Consider the following 25,989-nt stretch of genomic DNA (forward strand, 5'->3'; position numbering starts at 1 on the left):
AACATTTTGTACATTTATTAGAAAAGAATAAAAACTGAAAAAGTGTTCAAGCATGATGAGACTCATTTCTTTTGTGGAAAATTTCATGATATTTTTACAATCAATTACGACATAAAACAACAATATAGACAAAGTCTGGAGGACACGAGTAGTGCATTACTGGTGGTGAGAAGAGAACTTGGGTACACTCAGCAGGTGAGGTTTCCGATGGTTGTGATGTTTCCATGGACAGATGAGATTACATTCATTAACCAGTTCAAAGTCAAAGCAGCAACATAAAAAGATAGTCATATACAGCAGATAGATCCGGTAATACCACGAATGAGAAATCTCCGCACATCTGTACAAATTACATAAAAGGCAAGTCCGGTATCTTCTCGCCAGCACTGATCTGCCAAGAGCGGTTATAGAACTAACCCAGAAATGTGGCAGTGAGGAAGAAGCCAAAAGTCTCCGTTTCCTGGCTCCCAACTACCATCCGAACACAAATTCCATGGCTTTAGATACGAGGCTCTCGTCCTTTTTAGGAGTTTGCTTATCTGACATAACCTTTAAAATAAATAAAAAACATTTAGAAAGTAAAGTACATGAAACTTTGTAATAGACCAAACACTATAGTCCAAGGCAACCCTCTCCAAGGATTTGACAATACAATACCCCTTTCAAAATGTGACCACCATGAAGAGCTGGATACCCTGCGTCCTACTGCCAACACAGGCATTTTCCCTGCTGTGGCCAATAGGGAAGGGGGAAAAAAAGTCATCTTAGTGAGATAACCACCATTACAATGTTCCCTGCAAGAATTTTCCTTCTAAGGCAATATCCATCTATCATCATTAAGTTATTGTTTGGTCGATATATCTTGCCAGCTAATAAAGCTGCAAAACAAGGCCTGTGTAGTCTGAATAAAATGGATTGACTCCTAAAATATATAATAAATTGGGTTCAGTAGTACAGTGCAGAATGTGTGGTAATTGTTTTCCTAATAATTTGGAAAAGTTATGAAATGTCTGTTCTGTTCCTGATCTAAGGATCTCTGCTTTTAGTGGAGATGAATCTGTGCTGCACTTTACGTACAGGCTCAGTAGTGACCAGTGCTGTGGAGATGAATCTGTGCTGCACTTTATGTACAGGCTCAGTAGTGACCAGTGCTGTGGAGATGAATCTGTGCTGCACTTTACGTACAGGCTCAGTAGTGACGCATGTATGAGGGAGTCGGAGTCAGGGAAATTGAGAAGTCGGAGGTTTGCCTTATCGACTCCACAGCCTTGTACAAAACTATCATTTACCCGAGTGTTGGCCCCACTGTGGGGCATTTATAGGCTAGGTGCATACCATTTTATTGGTATCTAAAAGGCTTCTCCCTTAATTTTATCAAAATGAGCGTTATCATTTAAGAATTGAAGGGGTTTTCCTGTCCATAAATAAATCTGCATTCATTATATGAATACCAAATCATGAGAGAAGTGCAATGCACACACAGTCAGGACTCCTTTGTATTCCCCAATACTGACCAGTGCCATCTGGCTTCTTTTAATAGAAGAGAATTGAGAACAGCCCGATGAGGTTAATCAGTATGTGAATACAAGTAAGCAAATCAAATACATGTGGTTACTAGTGATGAGCGCATATACTCGTTGCTCGGGTTTTCCCCGAGCACGCTCAGGTGACCTTTCGAGTATTTGTTAGTGTTGGGAGATTTAGTTTTCATCGCCTCAGCTGAATAATTTACAGCTACTAGCCAGTCTGAGTACATGTGGGGGTTGCCTGGTTGCTAGGGAATCCCCACATGTAATCAAGCTGGCTAATAGCTGTAAATAATTCAGCTGACCGATTAAAACTTAATCTCCGAACACTAACAAATACTCAGGAGATCACCCGAGCAACGAGTATACTCGCTCATCACTAGTGGTTACGTGACCGCCCACATGGGGAATAGGACCACTGACTGTATCACAACATGATTACAGTCCAACAGTCTGCAGTTCTTCACCCACAACATTGCCGTCAGGTGTACGCTTCCCAGCTTCAGAGGCGCACCCAGCATGTCTGGAAGTGTCAGCCCAATTTCCCAGCTTCAGAGGCGCACTGTGTCCGGAAACATACAGCCGACTTCAGAAAAGCAATGATGCGAGCGTAAAAAGCAGCGAGGATGCAAGAGTTCTGCAGTGAGCAACGATGACACCAGCTATTCCAAATCACACTATCACACACACAGGGGCATGAAAAAAAAAAAAATCCAAACTTTGCTAAAACAAAAAAAAAAAAAGCGCCATTTTCCGTTACCCGTAGCGTCTCCATTTTTCATGATCTGGGGTCGGTTGAGGGCTTATTTTTTGCATGCCGAGCTGGTGTTTTTAATGATACAATTTTGGTGCAGATACATTTTGATCGCACGTTATTGCATTTTAATGCAGTGTCGCGGCGACGAAAAAAAACGTAATTCTGACGTTTCGAAAAATTTTTCTCTCTACGCCGTTTAGCGAGCAGGTTAATCTTTTTTTTTGCCATTCTTCAATAGCCTCCATAGGAGGCTAGAAGCTGGCACAACTCATCAGATCGCTGCTATGTAGCTGAATTGCAGGTGTGCTATGAGTGCCGACCACAGGGTGGTGCTCACAGCTAGCCGGGATCAGCAACCATAGAGGTCTCAAAGACCTCTATGGTTACTATGCAGAAGCATCGCTGACCCCCAATCATGGGATGGGGTCGGCAATGCGCTCATTTCCAGCCGGATGTGCTGGTTAAATGCCGGTCGGCGGTTGACAGCGGCATTTAACTAGTTAATAGCGGCGGGTGAATCGCGATTTCACCCGCTGCTATTGCAGGCACATGTCAGCCGTTCAAAACAGCTGACATGTCCCGGCTTTGATGCGGGCTCACCGCCGCAGCCCTGCATCAAAGTGCGGTATCTGACCTCGGACGTACTATCCCGTCCGAGGTCAGAAAGGGGTTAAAGGACCTTACAGGTGAGATTACATCCAACAGAAAATACCTGGTAATCACTAGTTGAAACTCTGTATGCTGCCGCAAAAGGTCTCATTCCTGATCTTGGAGTACCATTTTGCTGAGTAGGGGTACCGAAAGCTGTTATTGGTGGTGTAGATACTGAAGACACCGACGTCTTCTCGCCACTATCCATTACACTCTGTATAAAAAATATAAAGTTTCAATTCTGTGAAATATGTGTCAATTTTCGCAATACAAGTCCTCTGTGAAGGTGCTGCTAAAGTGTTTGGGGCCCCCTCTCCCCCTTCTAGTGACTGGTTGAAGTCAGGTCTCCCACAAAATTACCATCTTTTCGATAGTTGAGAGTCTATGGAGAAGGCAAAGGGAGATTTATAGGTCATGCAACACTTCTTGGGATATAAATAGACGAAAAAAAACAAAACCACCCCAAACAGGATTTCTAGTGTGCTAGACCACCTATTGAGAACCTTGCACCCAGCCAACTAGCTTACTACTTTTAGCGACAGAAGGGCAAAACAAAAACAGCTGTAGGCAAATGGAGATTCTGATTTGACTTGATGACTCAAGCCATGTGAAGAGGATCTTGTACAAGTCACCTCTGCTGCGGAATAGGTCTATAGAAATAAAATAAATAATGATCTGCTAAGGGATGATAGTGACTTATCGGACTGCTATGTCTAATAGGCGGCACTAGAGACCCTGTTCTCTTATGAAGAGGCCATTTGTATATGGATAGGAAAATGGTAAGTTGTGTCACACCCTCATCATTGGTTATATTACATTCTTACCTTATCGATACAAGGTTTCACACCGATCATGATGCAATCTCCAAATATCTTTCCATCTTTACTCAATGCTTTCCTCGCCTGCAGCTTGGACTGGTACTGAATGTGCATCCAATTCCCTGCATTTGACATCTGTTAAGAAAATAAAAGTTTGAATAGAAAAAGAGAAAAAGATGCATGATAAATAAGGGATCCCCAATATATAAAAATAAAAATTATTTTGTTTGCATATTTCAATAAAATCAAACAGGTAAAAAAAAAAAAAATATATAGTAATGGTTACACAACAAGACATGGCCACAATATGGCAATGACTAACCTCCTGTAACTGCTATTATGGTGAAAAACTTCTGGCCCCTAATGTTAATCAAGATAACGATCCACAGAAAAAAAAAAATATATATAATAATTTGGTATTACATTCCCAGGCACAGAATAAATAGTGGAAAAAAAAAAAACCGTATTGTAATGTCTCTGTATCACCATAGTACAAGCAAAATGCAAGCGCATTATGGATAAAGTTTTACCGCCCTGATGCCTTTTGGGACCAGAATCCAGATGAAACAAATACCAGCAGATATTCCCAGCACCGTGCACAGAGTAAAAAGATGTAAAGCTGTTTTAGTGAAACAAATGGTCACACAGAATTATAAACAAAAGCATCAGATGAAAGGAATCATGAAAAATTATGTAGGATGGAAAACGGGCTAATAAACCCAGACCGCAACCATATCAACTGGAATAAGGCATCTAATTAAAGAGACTGGAGTCCAACCGGAATGTGCCAGGATGAAAAGAATATGGATGGGGTCACGTTGGCGGGTAAATATTGCAGAGGACGGGCAAACCCCACGCGTATGGCCACCGACACGTGGTTTCATTAGGAAATAAAAGCTCAAAGCAACGTTTAGGTGGGATTATTAATATTCACATTGCGATAGTGTCCGTCTGGGCCGGGCCGTCCGTTTGTCCTGATGCAAACACTAAAAGTATCCACTGGTTCCTCAATCATCTGATCAAAGCAAAAATGTGGACATTTTGCCGCTGTGATGCTGGTATATATATATATGTTTCTTGCAGTATTCTGTACACGGACATGAGCTGTATATACAGTTATTTATCATAGGATGTATACCATTGCATATGTATACAGAGAACCTCAGCACTGACAAAGACCAAGATGGATTTGATGCAAATGCGGCTTATTTTGGAGGTGCGGGTCCATGCTCTTTCTGCAGGTCTGATTGATTTTGATCTGGCAGCAATGGGGGGGGGGGGGAGGAGACAGATGTTGGGCTCTATCTACATAAACCCGGCCACTACCCACCCGGATGTCCCTCAAAGGCCTCACACTGGCTGAAATGTTGGACAAGATCTGGCTGAAACGTTGGACAAGATCTGTTTAATTGGTGTCGGATCTAAATGAATCACATCTGCAGCAAATCCATCTCCATCTGTCAGTGCCGAGGTCATCGCTATGTGTCTATAGGATTATGGGCTACAGATCTAGGCAGCGGCATTGCCGGCCTGACCTTACGTAAACGCTCCTTACCACGTGCTTTACTATATTTCCGTACTGGGCAAACTGCAATAAAATGTACGAGGCGGAGGCTTGAGGAAACCTAAAAACAGATGGAAAATGCATTAGTGTCAATGAGTGTATAGCATCATTTTGAACAACACAGTTACAACAAGGTTGCATAAGCTACATATTTTCCATTGCACATCAACTCCCATCAGCAGAATAACTATTCAGATACTTCCACAGAATATCTAAATGCTTTACCTCCAAAAAATAAATAAATAAAATAAGGGAGGTCTAGACTAAGTTTGTCCAAGAACTTATTATATAGGAACTGAACTGTGTATTAAGTCAGAAAAAAAACAAAAAACTTTAGGGATTGTCAAAGTATGTACATCAGCCTCATCAGGTCTCATTTCCATTTACTAACTGCATACATGATCAATATGAAATCTGGGGACTGATCCACTTAAAGGGGTTTTTCAGTAATGTAAGAAAACCACTATCAAGGAGAAAATGGTATAAAGGGAACCAGCCAGCTGATACATGCTGCTCGAACCGTGGGCAGCATGCATCAGCCACTAGCTGTACAATCACAGCCATGTGTGTGTGTGTGTCTTTAAAACACTGCGGCATTTCAGAGAAAAACACTTATTAGCTGCCGGGGGACAGAGCCGCACTATTGGCTAGTTGTACAGGTGGGTCTCCGGCGGCTTCTCCTTGCCCGCCGACAGCTACTGGCAAGACTGCCTACACGCGCTCGCAGGGCGAGGCTTGCCAGTCCGTCAGCAGACAGGGATCCGTCTGTACAGCTGGTCACCAGTCCCCAGCAGCTAATACAAGCATGTTTTTCTCGGTGACGCCGCCATGTTCCAGAGTCAAACATTCACGTCTGAGATCGCACAGACAGCGACTGATCCATGCGGACCATGGCTTGGTCAGCAAGGATGGAAGTAAAATGGTATCCTATCCACAACTACTTTATTCCCTGCTGCTCCAGCTGTCCTCGCTGTTCTGCGCCCAGTATCTGTGGCTTTTTATTACTGCAAATCATACGTGACCACAGAAACCCATTATTGACCCTGGCATCACTGCTGTGACCAGTGAGGACTGCAGAAAGTAATCAAAAGACCAAACAAGTGTTAGCGTAGGAGGGAGAGGGAAAAAAAAAAAAAAAAAAAAAAAAAAAAAAAGAAGAAGTGGGGAGAAATTGTGAAGAAAGGAGTCAATTTCTTCCGACATGGCACCTTGGGAGTTGTTTTTACAGTGTACAATGTGTGGTAAAAATAACCTTGCAATAGGATCAGTACAATTACGGTGATACTGTACAGGTCGAACTTATTTTATTTTAGTAATGCGAAAAAAAAGTTTAAAAAAAAATAAAAAATTTGGACATTTGTGTTGCCATTTTCTGAGACCCGTAGCATTTAATTTTTCAGTCAATGGAGCCATGCGAGACAACATTTTTATTGGTACCACTTGGGATAAATATGTTGTTGTTTTGATTGCTACAATACTGCAACACAAAAGAAAAAAAAAAGAAGAAACCTAAGCACTAGTGATGAGCAAGTGAACTCGTTGCTCGGGTGATCTCAGAGTTTGTTAGTGTTTGGAGATTTAGTTTTCATTGCCTCAGCTGCATGATTTACAGCTTGAATACATGTGGGGATTCCCTAGCCACCCCCACATGTACTCAGGCTGGCTAGTAGCTGTAAATCATTCAGCTGAGGCAATGAAAACAATCTGAGCATTCACAAATACTCGGAGATCACCCAAGCGTGCTCTGGAAAACCCGAGCAACGAGTCATCACTACTAAACACATGTAATTTTGGAATTCTTGAATGGTGAACACCATGAGTGAAACACACAAAGTTACATTTTTATATTTTGATCAGTTTTTTTCCGAAACATGTGATAACGTGTGTTTTTTGGGGAAAAGGGCACGATTTGAACTTTTCTTTTAAAACCTTTTATTTCACTGTACTTGTTAGTCCCCTTAAGGGACTTGAAGCTGCGATCCTCTGATCACTTCTGCCATGTACAGTATTGCTGCATGTAGAAAAGGCACAATGTCCTATGAACACCAGCCACATGCTGGCTTTCAATAGAAGTAGTGCAAGGACAGGCACGTGGGTGGAGGGAGATGTTCAGCAGACCCCTGGCTGTCATGGTAACCCATCATTGACCAGCGATCACATCACTGGAGTGCCTAGAATGAAGCGCCCCCATGCCAGCGAGTTGTTAATACCCCTGTCAGAGTTTGACAGCAGCATTTAACGGACTAACAACAGCCACCCGCGATAACTGGAGGTAGATCCTGGCTGTAACAGCCAATACCTGCCAAGCATGGAGCAAGCTCATAGTGTTACCCCGCTCCGTGCTCCCGCTTCCGACTTGCATGTCGTGATTAAGTGCATGTGCATACTTCATTTCAGGCAGATTCCACTTGGAAATGGCCCGAAAAAGAACCGCAAAACGATATCATAACGCACAGCTATAGAAACGACATTGCTGTGCACGTGGTCAGTCTTGTTACTTTTCAGGGTTCAGAAATCATGAAGTGGTGAAAAAATAGCAAAATGTGCATTCTACAGGCGGCTGTTCGCAAGCCGCACGCTCCTTACACCTTAAAGTAAAAGAATAGGATATCTGTGGAGCCTCTCCAAAAATAAAGGAAAATCTGCCAGCGAAACCACTTCAGGAAAAAAGATTGCAACAGATTTAACTGAAGCAGCTTCACCTATGAAAACCTTGGCGGCTCCGCTGACATCTTAAGGGCGTCAAGTGCACAAAACCATAAGGCCGAGGTCACACTTCCAACTGCAATGCGAGAAACTCACACGAGTCTCTCGCCTCCATACCCGGCACTGCCGCCTCCACTCGGGACCGGCACGTGCGGCTGCATGTACTTCTATGCAGCTGAACGCTCTGGTCTGAACCGCCGGCGGCAGTGCCGGGTATGGATGCGCGAGTTTCTCGCATTGCAGTTGCAAGTGTGACCCCAGCCTAAGATGACTGCATGCGATTTCCAAGAATGAATGTATTTTGGGACTTAACATCCCTTTATCAGCTAGTGACACAGTTGCAACGTTAACCTATTTTACAAACATATTTCTTACCCGAATACTGTAATCCAAGAGTCATCTAGATGGTCATCAGATGTCAAAGCGTCGCCTTGTGTATAAAATGGATCCACTTGGGCAGGAGACAGCACTCCTTTCCTGGTTTGCATAATGGTTGCTGGGCTAAAAACTCTTGCAGCTGTTTATACAAAAATAAAAAAGTTATTACATTAATTTATTTTGTCCGCTATAGCATTTTACATCATTCCCATAAACTACAACAGAACCAGATACGTGTCACCACCTCCTGATTGAGGCCAGTCATATTCAGGACCGTGCACTCGGGAGCCAAAAGCTCACATTTAAAGCAAGTCTGGATTTTCTGTCAAAGTTTTAAAAGTCCATCTACATGGGGGAGAAGTGCTGGGAGTTTTACCTTTGGATTTGCACAGGTAAAACCTACAGCAGATTACAGAAGTAGGTAAATTTATGAGGTTTTACAAATCCCAACCACAGGTTGCAGATTTTTCACAAGGAATTAAGTGCCTTGTAGATATTACAGCAATTTTATTATTTATCTTTTATTTCCTTAACGTACATTTTATATTTGTATAGATTGGGATTTACAGATTTGATGAATTATGAAATTTTAATGGCACCTTGGGATCATGTCACAAGATGGAAAGACAATTGGCACGGCATCTAAATGGTCAAGCAACAGCAATCAGACCTAGATGTGGTCACAGCTGTTAAGAGGCAGATGTCAGCTGTATTCCACAGCCAGCACCTGCAATGGATGGAGAGCGCTTTGCTCCTAAACCCGCACCCTGGCTGGCTGCACAAAGTGGTTAAAAGCATCCATCGTAGTGATGGAAAGTAAGTCCATGCAAAGACGGTCTATTTTTCCTTATGTTTCTAGAGCTCAGAATTTAAATAATTTAATGATCCGTTGGGATAAGATTCAGCGAAAAAGATTTACAAAGCAAATGTAAAATTGTACCAAGTGCGGCATCATAAACGGTCGTACATACAGTGCATCACATTTTTACTTTGCTTAATAAAGGAGGGCTTTACATGAGAGATGGCGTGGTTTAAATAAAGTGCAACACTGAAATGTTAGCACAAGATAAGAACTAATGATGAAGACTTTCCATCCAGCATGTGCCGCTGTGAGGAAACTGGCACATTTCTTTAGGACCTAAGCTTGCAGTATTCACTGTCAGATCTAATTACTAAATCCTCACATTACAAGGAGGACACCTAGTGGCCACATGCAAGAAGTGAATAGATTCACCGTTCTGTACCGCGTGTACCGGATGGGAATTTAGCCATTTAAATACAAACTTTGGCAACATGGTGGCTCGGTGGTTAGCAGCACTGTTGCTTTGAAGCTTTGGGGTTCTATTTTCCCAAGGACATCTGCAAGGAGTTTCCTCTCACCACGTTTGCGTGGGTTTCCTCCCCACATTCCAAAAACATACAGCTAAGGAATTTACATTGTGAGCCACAATGGGGACAATGATGATAATGTGTGTTACGTGCTGTGGAATTAATGGCGCTATACAAGCAAATAAAATACAAACAAGGATTGGAGTTGGTGGAACCGCGCTCCACTGTAACTTACGTGCACATGGGGTGGACGGGATTATCCCCGTGTGAGAGGTCTGCATTGTAGAAAGGTTTGTCTGTACAAAGGAGAGAAAGAAAAGGGGAAGAATGAAAGAAGCTCTTCTAGCTACATTCATGAATACAGTATGACCTGAAGGTTTTAAGAAAAAAAAAAAAAAAAAAAACACCACTCACACATCCCCGATTTCTGCATAACACTAGTCTTGTGAAAACCAAAGCCACTTTCACACATCGACGTTTCACAATGATCTGAGTATGGAGCGGCTGCGGATCTCCTGACTCCAACCCCTCTTAGGCAGACACAAGACTAATGTTTGGTCGCGGAGACTCAGTCAGACTGTACCAGGATGGAGAAACACTCGGGCTGCTCCTTATGATCACAGGAGACGGACGGGCACAGCATATGTAATATAGAAAATAAATGAATACCGATAAAACCATAAATTAACATAACAAAAAGACTAATGCAGGCCAGTAAAAGCACACCAGTGCTTATGTAAAGTGCTAATAGTGGGGTGCAAAAAGGTGCAATTTAAATGGAAAAACCAGTAAATCCCATCATTTAGGATGCAATCCGTAACGAGGAGTAGAATGAAAGAAAAAAAAAAAAAAAACAAAAAAAAACCCTGACTTGAGGTCTCCATGCAAAAAACAACAACAACAACAACAAAAAAAAATTGTGCATTGCGATCTCCACCTCCCCCTCCAACGCTCATTTACGCTTTTTCAGGGAGCTTTAAATTATTCAATATTACACTCCTCGATGACCCCCATTTATTTTCTATATTATATGTGCTGTGTCCATCCATCTCCTACGGTTTTATATGTTTTGTCATTATGGTTTTTTGTATTTTATTTTAGTTTGTGTTCAGACAATATATATTTTGCCATTTGATCCACTGGCGTCTTCAGAGGTTATTATCTAGGTTCTTTTTGTCTAGTGGGATGTTTCTTTATTCAATTTAAATTGGAGTTCATACCTCCGACTATAGGCGTCTGCTAAAAATCTGATGCTGGTGGGAACTGAGCCCTAAATGCAAAGTTCCCATATGGGGGGGGGGACAAAACACACACACACACACACACACACACACACACACACACTGATGCCAATTGAGAACATTAACCACGGAAATTTTCCGTAGTAAAATAAACGTTACTTAATGATTAAACCACCCTACACTTCACTATCGAAGTTTCAGGGGTCTGTGCCAGTCTTTGATGAAGGGACCAGCATTCTCAGCAGATGAGTAGCAGTTTCTATCCCCACTGCGGCCAGTGACTGGCTGCAGTGGTCATGTCAATGTACGGCATGCAAGTGCTCCAGAAAAATAAAAACCTGACAGCAAGCACCAAAGCATACAAAGTTTACTGAAGTTAGTTTTTAAATAATTGAAAATATATTTTACCAGTTTTCTTGAACTTAAAGGTGTAGATCCAAGACTCGGGCTTAGAAGATCATCATAAATGCTTGAAACGGGGGGTGCGCCACTCTTATCCTTATGAGCTGGAAGCATAGGCTGAGGGGGAGAACTCCCTAATAAACAAAGTGCTATTAAAGTGACAATACCGCTGGATGTTTATATAAAAAATTATCAGGAGTCAATCTAGATTTAAAAAAAAAAAAAAAAAAAAAAAAAACAACCAGCGCAGATCCCTGGACTCTGCAGACCCACCCCAAATTAAAACAGAAAAGGCAGCCCTGCATGCTCTTAATCTTTCATATATTTTCTCTTTCTGCCCCTGCAAATATCTATGGTTAAATTCCCATAATGAGTTTTTAATGATGTGTATTTCCGCTGTGCAAACAATGCAGCAAAGTGATGGGATGAACAGAAGTCTACCACCTACTGTTTTATTTTGGCAAGGGTGGTGGGTTACAGCGTAAACTGACCTGCAGTGCAAGATTGAAATCCGCAGCATGTCAATTTTTCTTGTACATTTTATTTATGGATTTTTGCCATAGGACAGTGTTAAATGCGCAGGTAAAAATAACATGTAATCCGGACATTATATACCATGTTTTTCGGACTATAAGATGCCCTTTTTCTCCAAACTTTTGGAGGAAAGTGGGGATGTGTTTTATTGTGCGGATATCTATTATATAATTGTCTAAGGGTCACTTCCGTCTTTCTGTCTGTCTGTCACGGAAATCCCAAGTCGCTGATTGGTCGCGGCAAAACGGCCAATCAGTGACTGGCACAGTCCGGCAGCGAAATGGCGGCTCCTTACTCCCCTCCAGTCAGCGCTCACACAGGGTTAATGGCAGCGTTAACGAACCGTGTTATGCTGCGGTGTAATGCACTCCGTTAACGCTGCTATTAACCCTGTTTGACCAACTTTTACTATTGATGCTGCCTATGCAGCATCAATAGTAAAAAGATCTAATGTTAAAATAAAAAAAAAAAAAATCTATATACTCACCCTCCGTCGGCCCCCCGGATCCAACCCAGGCCTTTCCCACTCCTCACGACGCTCCGGTGACTGGTACATGCATTGCGGTCTCGCAATGGGCTGGGCCTGGGCTGGATTCGTGGGGGCCGACGGAGGGTGAGTATATAACTTCCTGTTTAAAAAAAAAAGAAAAAAAAAAGTGATATGGTGTCCACATTGCTTTATGCTACGTGGGCTGGGCTATATTTCTCTGCTGTATCGTGGTATGTGTTAAAGAGGGGGGCCCACTGAGACTCTTTCACCCGGGGCCCCTCAAAACCTGGAGCCGGCCCTGGCTTCACTGTTTGCGGCCAGGCGTGACCAATCAGCAACAGATGCAGTCCGCCCGCAAATTGGCGTGGAATTTGAACCACGCTTCGCTAATTGGTCGCGGCTGGCCGAATCCTGTGTATAAATTGCATTATTCTGAAAGCTTCATAAATAAACTACATACATATTCTAGAATACCAGATGTGTTAGAATCGGGCCACCATCTAGTACATACATATCTAATTTATCTAGATATATTATTATTATTTATTGTTATAGCGCCATTTATTCCATGGCGCTTTACAAGTGAGGAGGGGTATACATAATAAAAACAAGTACAATAATCTTAAACAATACAAGTCATAACTGGTAGAGGAGGAGTGAGGACCCTGCCCGCGAAGGCTCAATATCCATTCCCTATGGGTGTGGATGGGAGAGGAGCCGTTCTACAGGAGGCAGGAGCCGGAGGCTGCGATCAACACCGTGCCTAAAATAAAGAAAATGAATATTCACTGCTCTCCATGCCAATAGTACCATGGGGTGCAGCGAGTATCCCGGCAGCTGACGTCAGCATGTGAGGGTGCATGGCAGTGACATCAGCTGCTGGCATCAGAACAGGATGCAGAGGCGAGGGAGCAGAGGGAAGGTAAGTAGAATGGTTTATTTATTTTGAGTGCGCAGTGTGGGGATGGCCATGTATGCCAGGATTGGTGTGGCAGCGGCCATGTATGCCAGGATGGGGGATATTACCCCTATAGCAGTGAAAGCAGCAGCCCCCACATAACAGTGTCATTACCATATTTTCTGTTTCATTTTTCTATTTTCTTCCTCTAAAACCTAGATGCATCTTATAGTACAAAAATTATATCAATAAAGATTTGTCAAAGCCAAATACCAGGAAACAAACAAAGCAGCTGTATTGAAAACATGACATCTCAAAAAGACAAAAACTGCAGTGTCAAACTCCATGGACAAAAGGAAAAAAAAAATGCAAGTCACCTAATTTAGCCAACAAGTGAAGAATCGCTGCAACATCAAAAACTCCCCCAATACCCAGTTAAAACAGTCTATCGCTCCCATACAAGTCACACTAGTACAATAGCAATTTCCTGCTCCAATACCTATCAACGGGGATCGCAGCTCCATAATGCCCAGTGATGGACGCAGCTGTGGAGTGACAGGAGTTGGGATATCACCCATGAGGAAACCAGGCAGGAACTGGGCACCACCACCAGGCTTCGGAGAGGTTGGTGACCCCAGTGTCATTGGTTCGCCACCTGTACCTAAAGAGAGATATAGGATTAATGAAGTGTAGCTTTCCATTACATCTACCATGCCATAATCACCACTGAGTGCCACAACCAAGGGTGAGAAAGCTACGGAAAATGGTGTCCGACGCTATTTCCACATCATGGTGGTCTCAACCGTGGAAGTTTCTAGGTCGTGTCAGAGCCCAGACTTGTGTGCGAGTAACACTGCAGCTTTTCCTTAAAGGGGTTGTTCGGTCTAAATTGATAAATCTGCAGTCACTCTTTGTGACTGTAGACTTATGAAACCCCCCAGCGCAGGCACTGTGCATGAGATTAGCCAGTTTGAGCCAGGACCAGTGGGTACATTTGCGTTATAAATATTCCTGTCCAGAACCAGCCTACTGGGCACAGCCTCGCTCCATATACTCGTCTAGTGACGTAACCATCCAGAGGGCACAGCCTCGCTCCATATACTCGTCTAGTGACACAACCATCCAGTGGGCATAGCCTCGCTCCATATACTCGTCTAGTGACGTAACCATCCAGTGGGCACAGCCTCACTCCATATACTCGTCTAGTAGTGACGCAAACATCCAGTGGGCATAGCCTCGCTCCATATACTCGTCTAGTGACGTAACCATCCAGTGGGCACAGCCTCGCTTCATATACTTGTCCAGTGACGCAACCATCCAGAAGGCACAGCCTCGCTCCATACACTCGTCTAGTGACGTAACCATCCAGTGGGCACAGCCTCGCTCCATATACTCGTCAAGTGACGCAACCATCCAGTGGCCACAGCCTCACTCCATACAACTGTATGGAACAAGGCCGCACCCAGTAGACTGGTTCTGGTCGGGAGTATGCAGAACACATCACCGCTGGTCCAGACTTATCAATGTAGACCGGACCACCACTTAACTTTAATTCAAAGCTTTAGAGAAGCTGCATGAACCAAAGGACATGAAAGACTGGAGATGCTCATTGACTTCTATTGGAGAGTTTTCTAGGCGCACTATGTGCAGAAAGGGAAAGCAGGTGAGATGTGACCATCACCTACTGTGAATGTGGAATCCTGTGTTAGTTATATAAAGTGTCACCTTTCATTGCAATCCTGTCTGATGATAATGAGATGGCTGAGAAGCGATTTGTGCAGAACAGGAAGTGTTAGTCTTATAAAGTTGGGTAACCAGACAGAAAACTGCAAGGTGTCAGGATTTTCTTTAATATTAAAAGTGACCTAAGGAAAAAAATAAAATAAAAACAAACAAAAAATATATAATATATATATATATATATATAAACCCCTTCAATGCTGCTTAAAACACGGGCAACAGGAAATCAGTCAGGCATCCTCAGCTAGGATTTTCTCTAAAGTGCTAAATGGGTTGTTTAATAGAAAACATAAGTTTAAAAACCAGACGGACCCCGAGCTGCACCTGCAGGCTCTGCACGACAGGCAGAGAGTGGTCATACACACAAGAATGGAGAGGTCTGTCAAGCAGCGGAGAAGCCAGAAGCAGCTGCTCTACGGACATGTCTTGGGTCCGGGCTCTAGATCTTGCTCTCTAATGAAGGAGAGAGTCTTTGTTTCCAGCTAAATGTGGCTCGAGCGAGATGAAATGGCTAACAGGTTTCTTCCAAGGCCGGAAATCCACATGGAATCTGAGGTGTCATTATTAGTGATGAGCGAATATACTCATTACTCAGGTTTTCCCGAGCACGCTCGGGTGGTATCCGAGTATTTGGATGTGCTCGGAGATTTACCGTAGTTTTCCTCGCCGCAGCTGCATGATTTACGGCTGCTGCACAGCCTGGACACATGTGGGAATTCCCTACCAAACAGGCAATCCCTACATGTATTCAGCCTGTCTGGCAGCCATAAATCATTCAGCTGCAGTGATGAAAACTAAATCTCCGAGCAATAACAAATACTCATAGACCACCCGAGCGTGCTTGGAGAAACCCGAGCAACGAGTACACTCGCTCATCACTATTCATTTTCTCAGCCAATGCCAAAAGTGGATGCAGTAGGAAGGAGACGTGTAAGATGGAATTCACACATCCGTGCTGACTTTTAGGGTATGTTTCCACGGTCAGGAAACGCTGCTTTTTTGACGCTGCGCAGAGCTGCAGCGTCAAACAAGCAGCGTCCAGATGTTCCTGCATAGTGGAGGGGATTTTATGAAATCCCGTCTCCACTATGCGTGGAAACCCGCACGCGGCGGCCCTGCGACTACGGACATGCTGCGCGTCTTTTCAGATCGCAGCATGTCCGTACACCTTGCAGGGACGCAGCGTCCCCGCAAGGCATATCACAGGGCGCTATGGGAGAGAGCGATCATCCCGGATGTGAAGAGTTAACACATCCGGCATGATCGCGTCCCAGAAAGAGGGCGGGGCTTAGCGCCGAGCGGCTTCGCCGCTGCGGCGATACCGCCGGCCATCCTGAACGTGGAGACATAGCCTTACATTGTTTAAAACTGACCGCTTTTAAAAAGTGAAAATAAACTGCATTTTTATTTATCCATTGGCTCTTGATGAAACAGGTATTAAAAGTAGAAAAAAAAAACAAAAAAAAAAACGTATGGATGAAACACTGACACGGAAATCAAACTTTGTGCTGCGACGCATTTCAGCCGTGTTTACCGAACTAATGAGTGCAATCTGCTCCGAGTCAAGAATCAGAGGCCACGAATATGTACAGCCCATCTGCTGTATGAGAAAAAAAAATAAAACGGATAGCACACAGAAGAAGTGTGCACGAAGCCTAAGGGTATGTGCACACGCTGTGGATTTTGCTGCGGATCTGTAGCGTTTCCGCAGCGGTTTCCCATGCATTTACAGTACCATGTAAAGCTATGGGAAATGAAATCCGCAGTGCACATGCTGCGAAAAAAAACGCGTGGAAACGCAGCGGATTATTTTCCGCAGCATGTCAATTCTTTGTGCGGAATCCGCAGCGGTTTTTCACCTGCTCCAATAGGAAACTGCAGGTGAAAACCCGCAGCGGAAACCGCAATAAAAACCGCGATAAATTCGCAGTAAAAACCGCAGCGGTTTTGCACTGAGGATTTATCAAAACCGCTGCGGAAAATTCCGCAATGGAATCCGCAGCGTGTGCACATGTCCTCAGTGTTTCCTGTAGGGTTAAAGCTCACGATGCACATTCACTGGGGATTTTCCATTGTAGAAAGTCAATTTTTTCAGCGTTTTTTCTGCAGACTTCACACATACTAATGATTGGAGAAAAATCTGCAGCAAAAAAAAAAAACATTTCCTGCCAAGAGATGCAAAACCATCTGCCCCAAACACTTAATGTGCGCATATAGCCTAAGGCTATATGCACATGTTGCAGATTTGACTGTGGAATTTTCTGTGCAGATTCTGAATTTCTTACCAGAAAACGCAGGTCAGAATCTGCACCTTTTTTTGGTATGTGCACACGTTGCAGATTTTTGTGCGGATTTCTTCCTTTTTTACGGAATAGGTGCAGAAACGCAGCAGATCTGCAAAAAGGAGATTTTTGTTTACTTACCGTAAAATCTTTTTCTCCGAGCCACTCATTGGGGGACACAGGACCATGGGTGTTATGCTGCTGCCACTAGGAGGACACTAAGTAGACAAAAAGATTAACTCCTCCTCTGCAGCATACACCCCTTCACTGGATACAATTTGAACCAGTTCGGTAGTAAAGCAGTAGGAGCATGAACAAAGACAACTATGTCAAAACCAAAGAAGTAACAACAAGCCAAAACAGGCTAACAGGGTGGGTGCTGTGTCCCCCAATGAGTGGCTCGGAGAAAAAGATTTTACGGTAAGTAAACAAAAATCTCCTTTTCTCCTACGCCTCATTGGGGGACAGGACCATGGGACGTACAAAAGCAGTCCCTGGGAGGGGAGCAATATGCTAAAACCCCATGTACCACTGGCTTACGGCTTAAGGAACTGCCGCTTGCAGAATGCGCCTGCCAAGGGCAGCGTCTGCAGAAGAGATGGAATGAATGTGGTAATGCTTGGTAAAAGTGTGCAAACTGGACCACGTCGCAGCCTTGCAGACCTGCTGTGCTGACGCCTGGTGCCGAATGGCCCACGAGGCGCCCACCGACCGAGTAGAATGAGCCTTGATCCCAGCTGGAATAGGAACACCTTTGACACGATAGGATTCTTGAATGGCTGACCGAATCCATTTTGCCAGAGTGGCCTTTGAAGCAGGAGAACCCCTCCTGGGCCCCTCTGGAAGTACGAACAGGACGTCTGACGTGCGGAAGGGAGCCGTTCTTGAGACGTACCGACGAAGAGCCCTCACCACATCAAGAGTGTGTAGAGCCTTTTCGATGCGATGGACAGGAGCCGGGCAGAACAATCTCCTCATTGAGGTGGAAAGAGGAGACGACCTTGGGCAAAAAGGTGGGAGAGGTCCTCAATACCGCCTTGTCCGGATGAAAAATGAGAAAGGGAGGGCGGCAGGAGAGCGCAGCCAACTCCGAAACCCTTCTGATGGACGTGACGGCTACTAGGAAGACTACCTTCCAAGAAAGGAAGGTCAAGGAAACGTCCTGTAGCGGTTCGAAGGGAGTCTCCTGAAGAGCTCCGAGAACTAAGTTGAGATCCCACGGATCCAAAGGTGACTTGTAGGGAGGCGCCACACGGGAAACTCCCTGGAAGAAAGTTTTCACCGGCAACCTATTGGCAATCTTCCGCTGGAAAAGGACCGACAATGCCGAAACCTGACCCTTTAGGGAGCTAAGGGCAAGTCCCGACTCTAGTCCGGATTGAAGAAACTCCAGTATGGAAGGAATAGAAAATACTAGAGGAGATCGTCCCTGTGCATCGCACCATGAGAAAAAAATTCGCCAGGTACGGTGGTAACTACGCATGGAAACAGGTTTCCTAGCTCTGATCATGGTGGAGGACACCGTGGGAGAAAAACCCGCTTGGCCTAGAATCCAGGACTCAACGGCCAAGCCGTCAAAGACAGGGCCCTTGAGTTCTGGTGGTAAATCGGGCCCTGTGAAAGGAGATCCACGCGATCTGGAAGACGCCAGGGGACGTCGGCCACCAACTGAACCAGTTCGGCGTACCATGCCCGACGCGGCCAGTCTGGCGCGACGAGAATCACTGGTACCCCCTCTGCCCTGATCTTTTTGATGACCCTCGGTAGTAGGGGAAGAGGAGGAAAAATGTACGGGAGGCGGAATTGACGCCAAGGTAGGACCAGGGCGTCTACTCCGAGGGCCCATGGGTCGAGGGACCGAGCAAGGAACTGAGGGACCTTGTTGTTCATCCTGGAAGCCATGAGATCCACATCCGGGGTCCCCCAGCGATGGCAAATCTGCTGGAAGACCTCCGGGTGGAGGGACCACTCTCCGGAGGCGATGCCCTGGCGGCTGAGGAAGTCCGCCGCCCAATTTTCCACACCTGGAATGTGGATCGCCGAAATGGGCGAATGGTTCGATTCCGCCCAATGGAGGATGTGAGACACCTCGAGCATGGCCGTCTTGCTGCGAGTTCCGCCCTGACGGTTGATATATGCCACGGCCGTGGCGTTGTCGGACTGTATTCTGACTGGATGACCTGCCAGAAGTCGGTGAAAGTGAAACAATGCTAGCCTGATAGCTCGAATCTCGAGGATATTGATGGCGAGGCGAGACTCCTGAATGGACCACCGCCCCTGGGCTGTGTGATGGTTGAAGACCGCTCCCCAGCCTATGAGACTGGCATCGGTGGTCACCACCAGCCAACCGTACTGGGAGAAAGGACCTTCCCTGGGTTAGGGAGGACTTCAGCGTCCACCACCTGAGAGCCTTCCTGACCCGAGGGGACAGGATGAATCGGCGGTCGAGGGAGGACGGGTTGCCGTCCCAAGCCGACAGTAGCGCATGCTGCAGGGGACGGAGGTGAAACTGCGCAAATGGGACCGCTTCCATGGTCGCTACCATCTGCCCGAGAACTCGCATGCTGGCGCGAATGGAGTGGGATACTGGACGAGAAAGACGCTGGGCTCCCTGCTGCAAGGCCAAAGCCTTGTCTTGAGGGAGTATGACCAGACCGCGGGAAGTGTCCAGTATCATCCCCAGGAAGGAGATTTGTTGAGCCGGAATTGGAAAAGATTTTTGGAAGTTTATCTTCCACCCCAGGCGAGAAAGAGTATCCACCGTGAGAGCGACGGACTCTTCGCACGCTGGGTAGGAAGGACCCTTTATCAGTAGGTCGTCCAAGTACGGAATTACCACCACTCCCCTGGAATGAAGAATGGCCATGGCAGCCGCCATGACCTTCGTGAAAACTCTGGGAGCGGTGGCGAGACCGAAGGGCAAGGCCACAAATTGAAAGTGTTCCCCGCAAAAAGCGAAGCGAAGGAACTGCTGATGCGGAGGGAAGATCGGTATGTGCAGGTAGGCGTCCTTGATGTCTATGGATGCCAGGAATTCTCCCTTTTCCATAGACGCAACCACAGAACGGAGGGACTCCATCCTGAAGTGTCGGATTTTTATAAATCTGTTTAGTAGCTTCAGGTCTAGGATCGGACGTAGTGATCCGTCCTTCTTTGGGACCACGAACAGATTTGAATAGAAGCCCTTGAATCTTTGTTCTAGGGGGACCGGAATGATGACTCCGTCCCTTAGTAGTGCCCGTATTGCCTGGAGAAACGCTGTGGCCTTTGACCTTTGAGGGCAAGACTGGAAGAAGCGTGTAGGGGGGAGGGAGGAAAATTCTATTTTGTATCCGGTGGACACCAGTTCTCTGACCCACTCGTCGGAAACGACTGAGAGCCAGGCTTGACGGAACAAGAGTAGGCGTCCGCCTACTTTGTTGGAGTCCACCGGATAATGCAAGGAGTCATTGGGCGGAGGATCCATGGGATGCGGATCCCTTAGGCCCGGGAGGTTTAGGTCTGGGTCTCCAGTTACGATTAGGTCTGTAAGAGACCTGGGTGCCTCGGCCACCGCGCGAACCTCTTCCTGATGCGGGGGTAGAGGATGCAGAAGACCAGTTGGTATTGGACCGAAAAGGCCGAAATGGAGGTTGCTGCTGGTACCGAAAGGACCGGGTAGGCTTTTGCTGGGGGAGAAATTTACTCTTCCCTCCGGTAGCATCCGAGATCATTTGGTCCAATTTTTCTCCAAATAGCCGACCAGCCTGGTAAGGCAGGGCTGTTAGAGAACGTTTAGAAGCCGAATCTGCTCGCCAATCCCTGAGCCACAGGGCTCTCCTGATGGAAATTGCATTGGCGGCTGCCTGTGCAGCGGAATTGGCTGCGTCCATAGAGGCGTTGACTATGAAGTCTCCGGCCTGCGCTATCTGGTTAACCAGGATACTGGCTTCTGGAGGTAAATCACTGGCTTGGATGTTAGAGGAAAGAGTCTCGGTCCAAGAGACCATAGCCTTAGCCACCCAAGAGGCGGCGAAGGATGGGAAGAGAGACGCTCCTGAGGCCTCGAAGGCGGAACGAGCCAGATAATCAATCTGGCGATCGGAGGGATTCTTAACGAAGGAACCGTCCGAAAGAGACAGGATGGTCTTGGACGCGAGGTGTGACACAGCAGGGTCCACCGAGGGAGACTGCAGCCAGTCCTTGACTAATTCCCGAGAAAAAGGGTATTTGGCCTCGATGGACTTTTGTCCTATGAAGCGTTTATCTGGGCGATCCCTATGTTTTTGTACAATCTCCTTAAAGTGAGGGTGAGTAACAAAAACATTTTTAACACGTTTAGTCTTTTTGAAAGACACCACATGTTCGGGCTCCGAAGCAGAGTCCTCAGTCACCTTCAGGGTCTGGTTTACCGCCTCAATGAGAGAGTCGAGGGACTCTTGGGAGGAGGGGGGGTCCTGAACGTAGGAAATGTCGGACTCATATTCAGAGTCATCCGAGTTTGGGGAAGGGGACCTGGAAGCAGAGCTTGCAGGTACTGAAGGGCCCGCTAGCTCATGGTCAGGGGATGAAACATGAACACGTTTTCTGGAGCCCCGGGTAGAAAGTGACCGGGTACGCCCCCTGCTGGTAGAAGAATCCATACCGTCGTCTGAATCCTCCACGGTCCGACCTGGAGGGGGGCCCCGGAGGGAGTCAATTGCCCTGGCTAGGGAAGCCACAGATCGTGACAGAGAGGTTGCCCACTCAGGGGGGCTAGGCCCTACCGGGTCGACGGCTGCGGCATCGGTGACGGTACCGGCGTCGGCAAGGGGCGGCTGCACAGAGGGTGAGACGCAATCTGCACACAAAGGGCTAGTGTGGGCTCGGGGCAGGGCCGCATTGCAAGTGGCACATACAGTGAAAAACACTGTGTGCTTCTTGTTACCCTTTTTTGTCTCCTTGGATTGAGACATAGTGCCTTAGGGACAGAGCGGGCAGTATATGCAGAGAAGGGGTTAAGCTTTCTTGAAGCAGCTTACCCACGGTCCTGTCTGTGTCCCCAGAGAGAGATATGGCGGTTCTTTGTCCAGGAGTTCTCCTTGGAGCGCTGTAGAAGCGTGGGCTCCGTGCAGAGGAGAGAGGAAATATGGCCCCCGAGATTTGGAGGGCGCCTCTCGTCCCAGACGAGAAGCGCCGATGTAGGGGGCGGAGCTACGGCCGTGGGAGGATATTTTTCCCCTTGCGGCCTACTCCGGCTGAAGAAGCCGGGGACTAAATTTATGGGCCCTGCCGACGATGTGCGGCGGCGGCCGCGACGGAGCGCCGCCGAGCACCACCGACCCCCGGTCGGCGGTGCCTCTCCCTGGGGACCCAGACCGCATCGCTGCCGCTGAGGGGGAGCAGGGGGGAGTCCCCTGAAGGTACTTACAGCCGCCATTGTCCCGGATCTCACAGGTCTGCTGGGCGCTTCTGTGAGGATGTAAGCTCAATCCATGCACCCTGGATGGGGATGGAGAGGCCCCTGATGCATCACGCTGCTGTAGCAGAGGGGGCTGCGGCACAACATCCCCTCCGGACTGCATTCGTCTCCAGATTACATTGCTGTAATGCAGGGTCCTGGAGGGGGTTGGGGGAAATCGGGACCAAAAAAGGAACCGTTGCCCTGGCGCAAACTTTTTTCGTGCGCCATACGTCGCAGGAGAGGGACGGGGAGGTATACTCGCCGTGCTCGCCTGTTGTTGGTTCGGGGGAGAGCGGACCTTATGAAAAAAAGGACCCGTCGCCCCCTTCACTCCGTTAAATAAAAAATTTACATAAAATTAAAAAATCAAAAATTAAAACAAAGTTGGGGTCTGAGAAAAAAGACCCAAGTGCCTCCTAAGACACTAAGCAAGAACTGGTTCAAATTGTATCCAGTGAAGGGGTGTATACTGCAGAGGAGGAGTTAATCTTTTTGTCTACTTAGTGTCCTCCTAGTGGCAGCAGCATAACACCCATGGTCCATGGTCCTGTGTCCCCCAATGAGGCGTAGGAGAAAAGAATTGACATGGTCCTTTTTTGAATCTGCTGCATTTTCTGTGCAGATTTTTCTGCACCATTAGCACAGCATTTTCTTTTTTGCCATTGATTTACAGTGTACTGTAAATCACCTGCAGAACTGCAGCGTTTCTGCGCGGAAAAAAAGGCTGCAGATCTGCAGGAAATCTGTGACGTGTGCACGTACCCTAAGAGCGACGGCAGAGGTGTGAATCACAGCATGTGTGTGGTCAGGATTCTCTGGTGTGAGCGATCATGTGACCGTAATAGGCGATTTGCATACCTGCGGTCACGTGCCATCTAGATGGGCGCAGCCTCGCTCAATACAAGGGTATACAACAAAGCTGACAGTCTAGTCTGACTGTGGCCGGAGAATGCAGACCATTCCTGTAGCCACATGACCACCCAGAGAATCCTGACCGCACGCGATGTAAGGATTCACATACTGACTGCAGACTTGTAGCCCAAGGCCGGACAACCCCTTTAACAGTTTGCAAAGCATGGGGCGAGATTCACTATTAAAGCCACAAGCAGATAATATATGGGCATTCTGCATCTCCCCTTATTTGTCACATTTCCTCTGAATCCGCTCCTGGCTCGTATGATTCGTGCAGAACGGGCCAATGACACATGGTTTCTTGTGGAGTAATCCACTGAGTATTGCAGTGAAATCCACAGAAGAGCATTGGAGGGCGACACGGGATCTGCACTGGGATAAGCCCCTTTTGTGGGGGGCTCGGTGCATGTGGCGTCCCCACTACAGGGGCAACCCTGCACATGGCACATTTAGAGGCGGCTGTGAAATCCACAGCTGTGTGAGCAGGAACACTGACAACCACGAGAGGCGGCCATTCTGTGGAGGTCAGGGGCAGGATACAAGCCAAATGTGCATGAACACTGTGAGGGCACCCTGGGAGACAGCAGACCCGTCAGCGGGAAGCGTGGCAGCCTGTACCCTGTGAATGGATGGAGCTCAGTGCCGGCTGCCATAACCCCACTCAGCCGGCAGGACCTGCTCCTCTACTACATGATGCGGCAATGACATCCTATAAAGTCTGTCCCTTCTCAGCTTCCGTAGCCGTCAGCTCTTATGACACCGAGTTGCCGGCATCTACTCACCCAGCGCGTCCAGAGAGAAGGAGGACATGACTCTGCCAAAGCGTGATTCAAATAATACCTCAGCTGAGCGCCGGGAAGTCCTGACGCAGCGTCACTTCCTCCGGAAGTCCTTTTTTGTGTGACTACTACTAGGCGGGGGGAGCTCCACCTGGCCGTGAGCGATGGTACATTACTAGGCGTTGTATGGAGACATGGCGCCTGCGCAGTAGGACTGCGTTTCACCCCACAGGGTGCGTTGCGTTCCTTCCTCACATCTCGGTTACTATGGAGACATCATGTCTGCAGCCGCGCGTTCTGTGCGGCCATATTGTTGTAGACTTGCTCCAGGCGTCACGCGATATGAATATACTGCGTTTTTTTTTTAGATCTGCTCTGTTCACACTCCTCAGAACAGTGTTGCACTGGGTACCATGTATGGTCTGTAGAAAGATGCCCTGCAGGTCTGTGCGGGTCCTCAGGCATTAGAAGCCCAGTTGCTCCCCTTGTATTTTTCCTTCCAGGAGACAGAATTTTTCCATTTTTTAGATTTATAAAGGAGTATCAGGACTTGTATTATTATGATCTGTAGTAATCATCACGGTTTTGCACTCCATGTAACGTTCTGATATCTTTTTATTCATTTTTTTGGGAGTCAATATGAGCAAAACAACGCAATTATGCCACTTAAAGGGGTTGTGGGGTGTAGTCTGCAGTCAATTTATGGGAAGACTAGACGTGTCCGGCCTGGCTCTATTCACTTGTATTGTGCGAGGTCACGCACGTCTCGTCAGAAGTGTGCAGATCACGTGTATGACTGCTCACCGCTGACAGCGTGCACTGTTCAGTTATTTCAGTTCTTCAATACAAAAAGTGAAACTCATATGTATAGAGTCATTACAGGCGGAGTGATCTATTTCATGTGTTTATTTCTATTAATGTTGATGATTATGGCTTACAGCCAATGAAAGCGCAAAGTAATTATCTCAGTAAATTACAATAATTAAATAACAAAAAACACCTGCAAGGGCTTCCTAAGCGTTTATAAAGGTCCCTTAGTCTGTTTCAGTAGGCTCCACAATCATGGGGAAGACTGCTGACTTGACAGATGTCCTGAAGGCAGTCACTGACACACTCCACAAGGAGGGTAAGCCACAAAAGGTCATTGCTAAAGAACCTGGCTGTTCAGAGTGCCGTATCCAATCATATTAATGGAAAGTTGAGTGGAAGGAAGAAGTGTGGTAGGAAAAAGGTGCACAAGCAACTGGGATAACTGCAGCTTTGAAAGGATTATTAACAAAAGGCCATTCAAAAATTTGGAGGGGATTCACAAGGAGTGGACTGCTGCTGGAGTCATTGCTTCAAGAGCCCCCACACACAGACGTATCCCGGACATGGGCTACAAGTGTCGCTTTTCTTGTGTCAGCCACTTATGACCAATAGACAATGCCAGAAGCGTCTTACCTGGGCCAAGGAGGAAAAGAACTAGACTGTTGCTCAGTGGTCCAAGGTGTTGTTTTCAGAGTACATTTTGCATTTCATTTGGAAATCAAGGTCCCAGAGTCTGGAGTAAGAGTGTAG

At 46.5% G+C, this 25,989-nt stretch overlaps 1 protein-coding gene across 3 annotated transcripts; it reads right to left on the reverse strand.

The window, feature by feature from the left end:
• Positions 1–24,682, reverse strand: NUP35 (nucleoporin 35). Of its 3 annotated transcripts, none has more exons than XM_077272574.1 (10): positions 24,433–24,682; positions 15,020–15,159; positions 13,794–13,955; positions 11,379–11,506; positions 9,965–10,025; positions 8,398–8,539; positions 5,308–5,377; positions 3,759–3,887; positions 2,996–3,148; positions 1–549 (listed from the first exon to the last, which is right to left on the reverse strand). In XM_077272574.1, the coding sequence occupies exons 2-10, from the start codon at positions 15,024–15,026 to the stop codon at positions 472–474; spliced, it is 930 nt and encodes a 309-aa protein (XP_077128689.1). In that variant the 5' UTR covers positions 15,027–15,159; positions 24,433–24,682; the 3' UTR covers positions 1–471. The 3 variants fall into 3 exon arrangements, with proteins under 3 accessions (XP_077128689.1, XP_077128690.1, XP_077128688.1); XM_077272575.1 differs by having other exon boundaries at positions 24,491–24,677; XM_077272573.1 differs by lacking the exon at positions 15,020–15,159 and having other exon boundaries at positions 24,433–24,578.
• Between the last annotated feature and the right edge of the window lie 1,307 nt (positions 24,683–25,989).

Source organism: Ranitomeya variabilis, chromosome 7 (assembly GCF_051348905.1).
Source record: "Ranitomeya variabilis isolate aRanVar5 chromosome 7, aRanVar5.hap1, whole genome shotgun sequence".
NCBI lineage: Eukaryota > Metazoa > Chordata > Amphibia > Anura > Dendrobatidae > Ranitomeya > Ranitomeya variabilis.

What these genes read in the sequence shown, in the direction of transcription:
- NUP35 (XM_077272573.1), bottom strand. Translation starts at nt 24,460, where the DNA reads ATGTCCTCCTTCTCTCTGGACGCGCTGG. An exon ending in CTTTAAGTTCAAGAAAACTG is followed by an intron (nt 10,026 to 11,378) that starts GTAAAATATATT and finishes TCCTTTGTACAG; the next exon opens with ACAAACCTTTCTACAATGCA. An exon ending in CCCGTCCACCCCATGTGCAC is followed by an intron (nt 8,540 to 9,964) that starts GTAAGTTACAGT and finishes TTGTATAAACAG; the next exon opens with CTGCAAGAGTTTTTAGCCCA.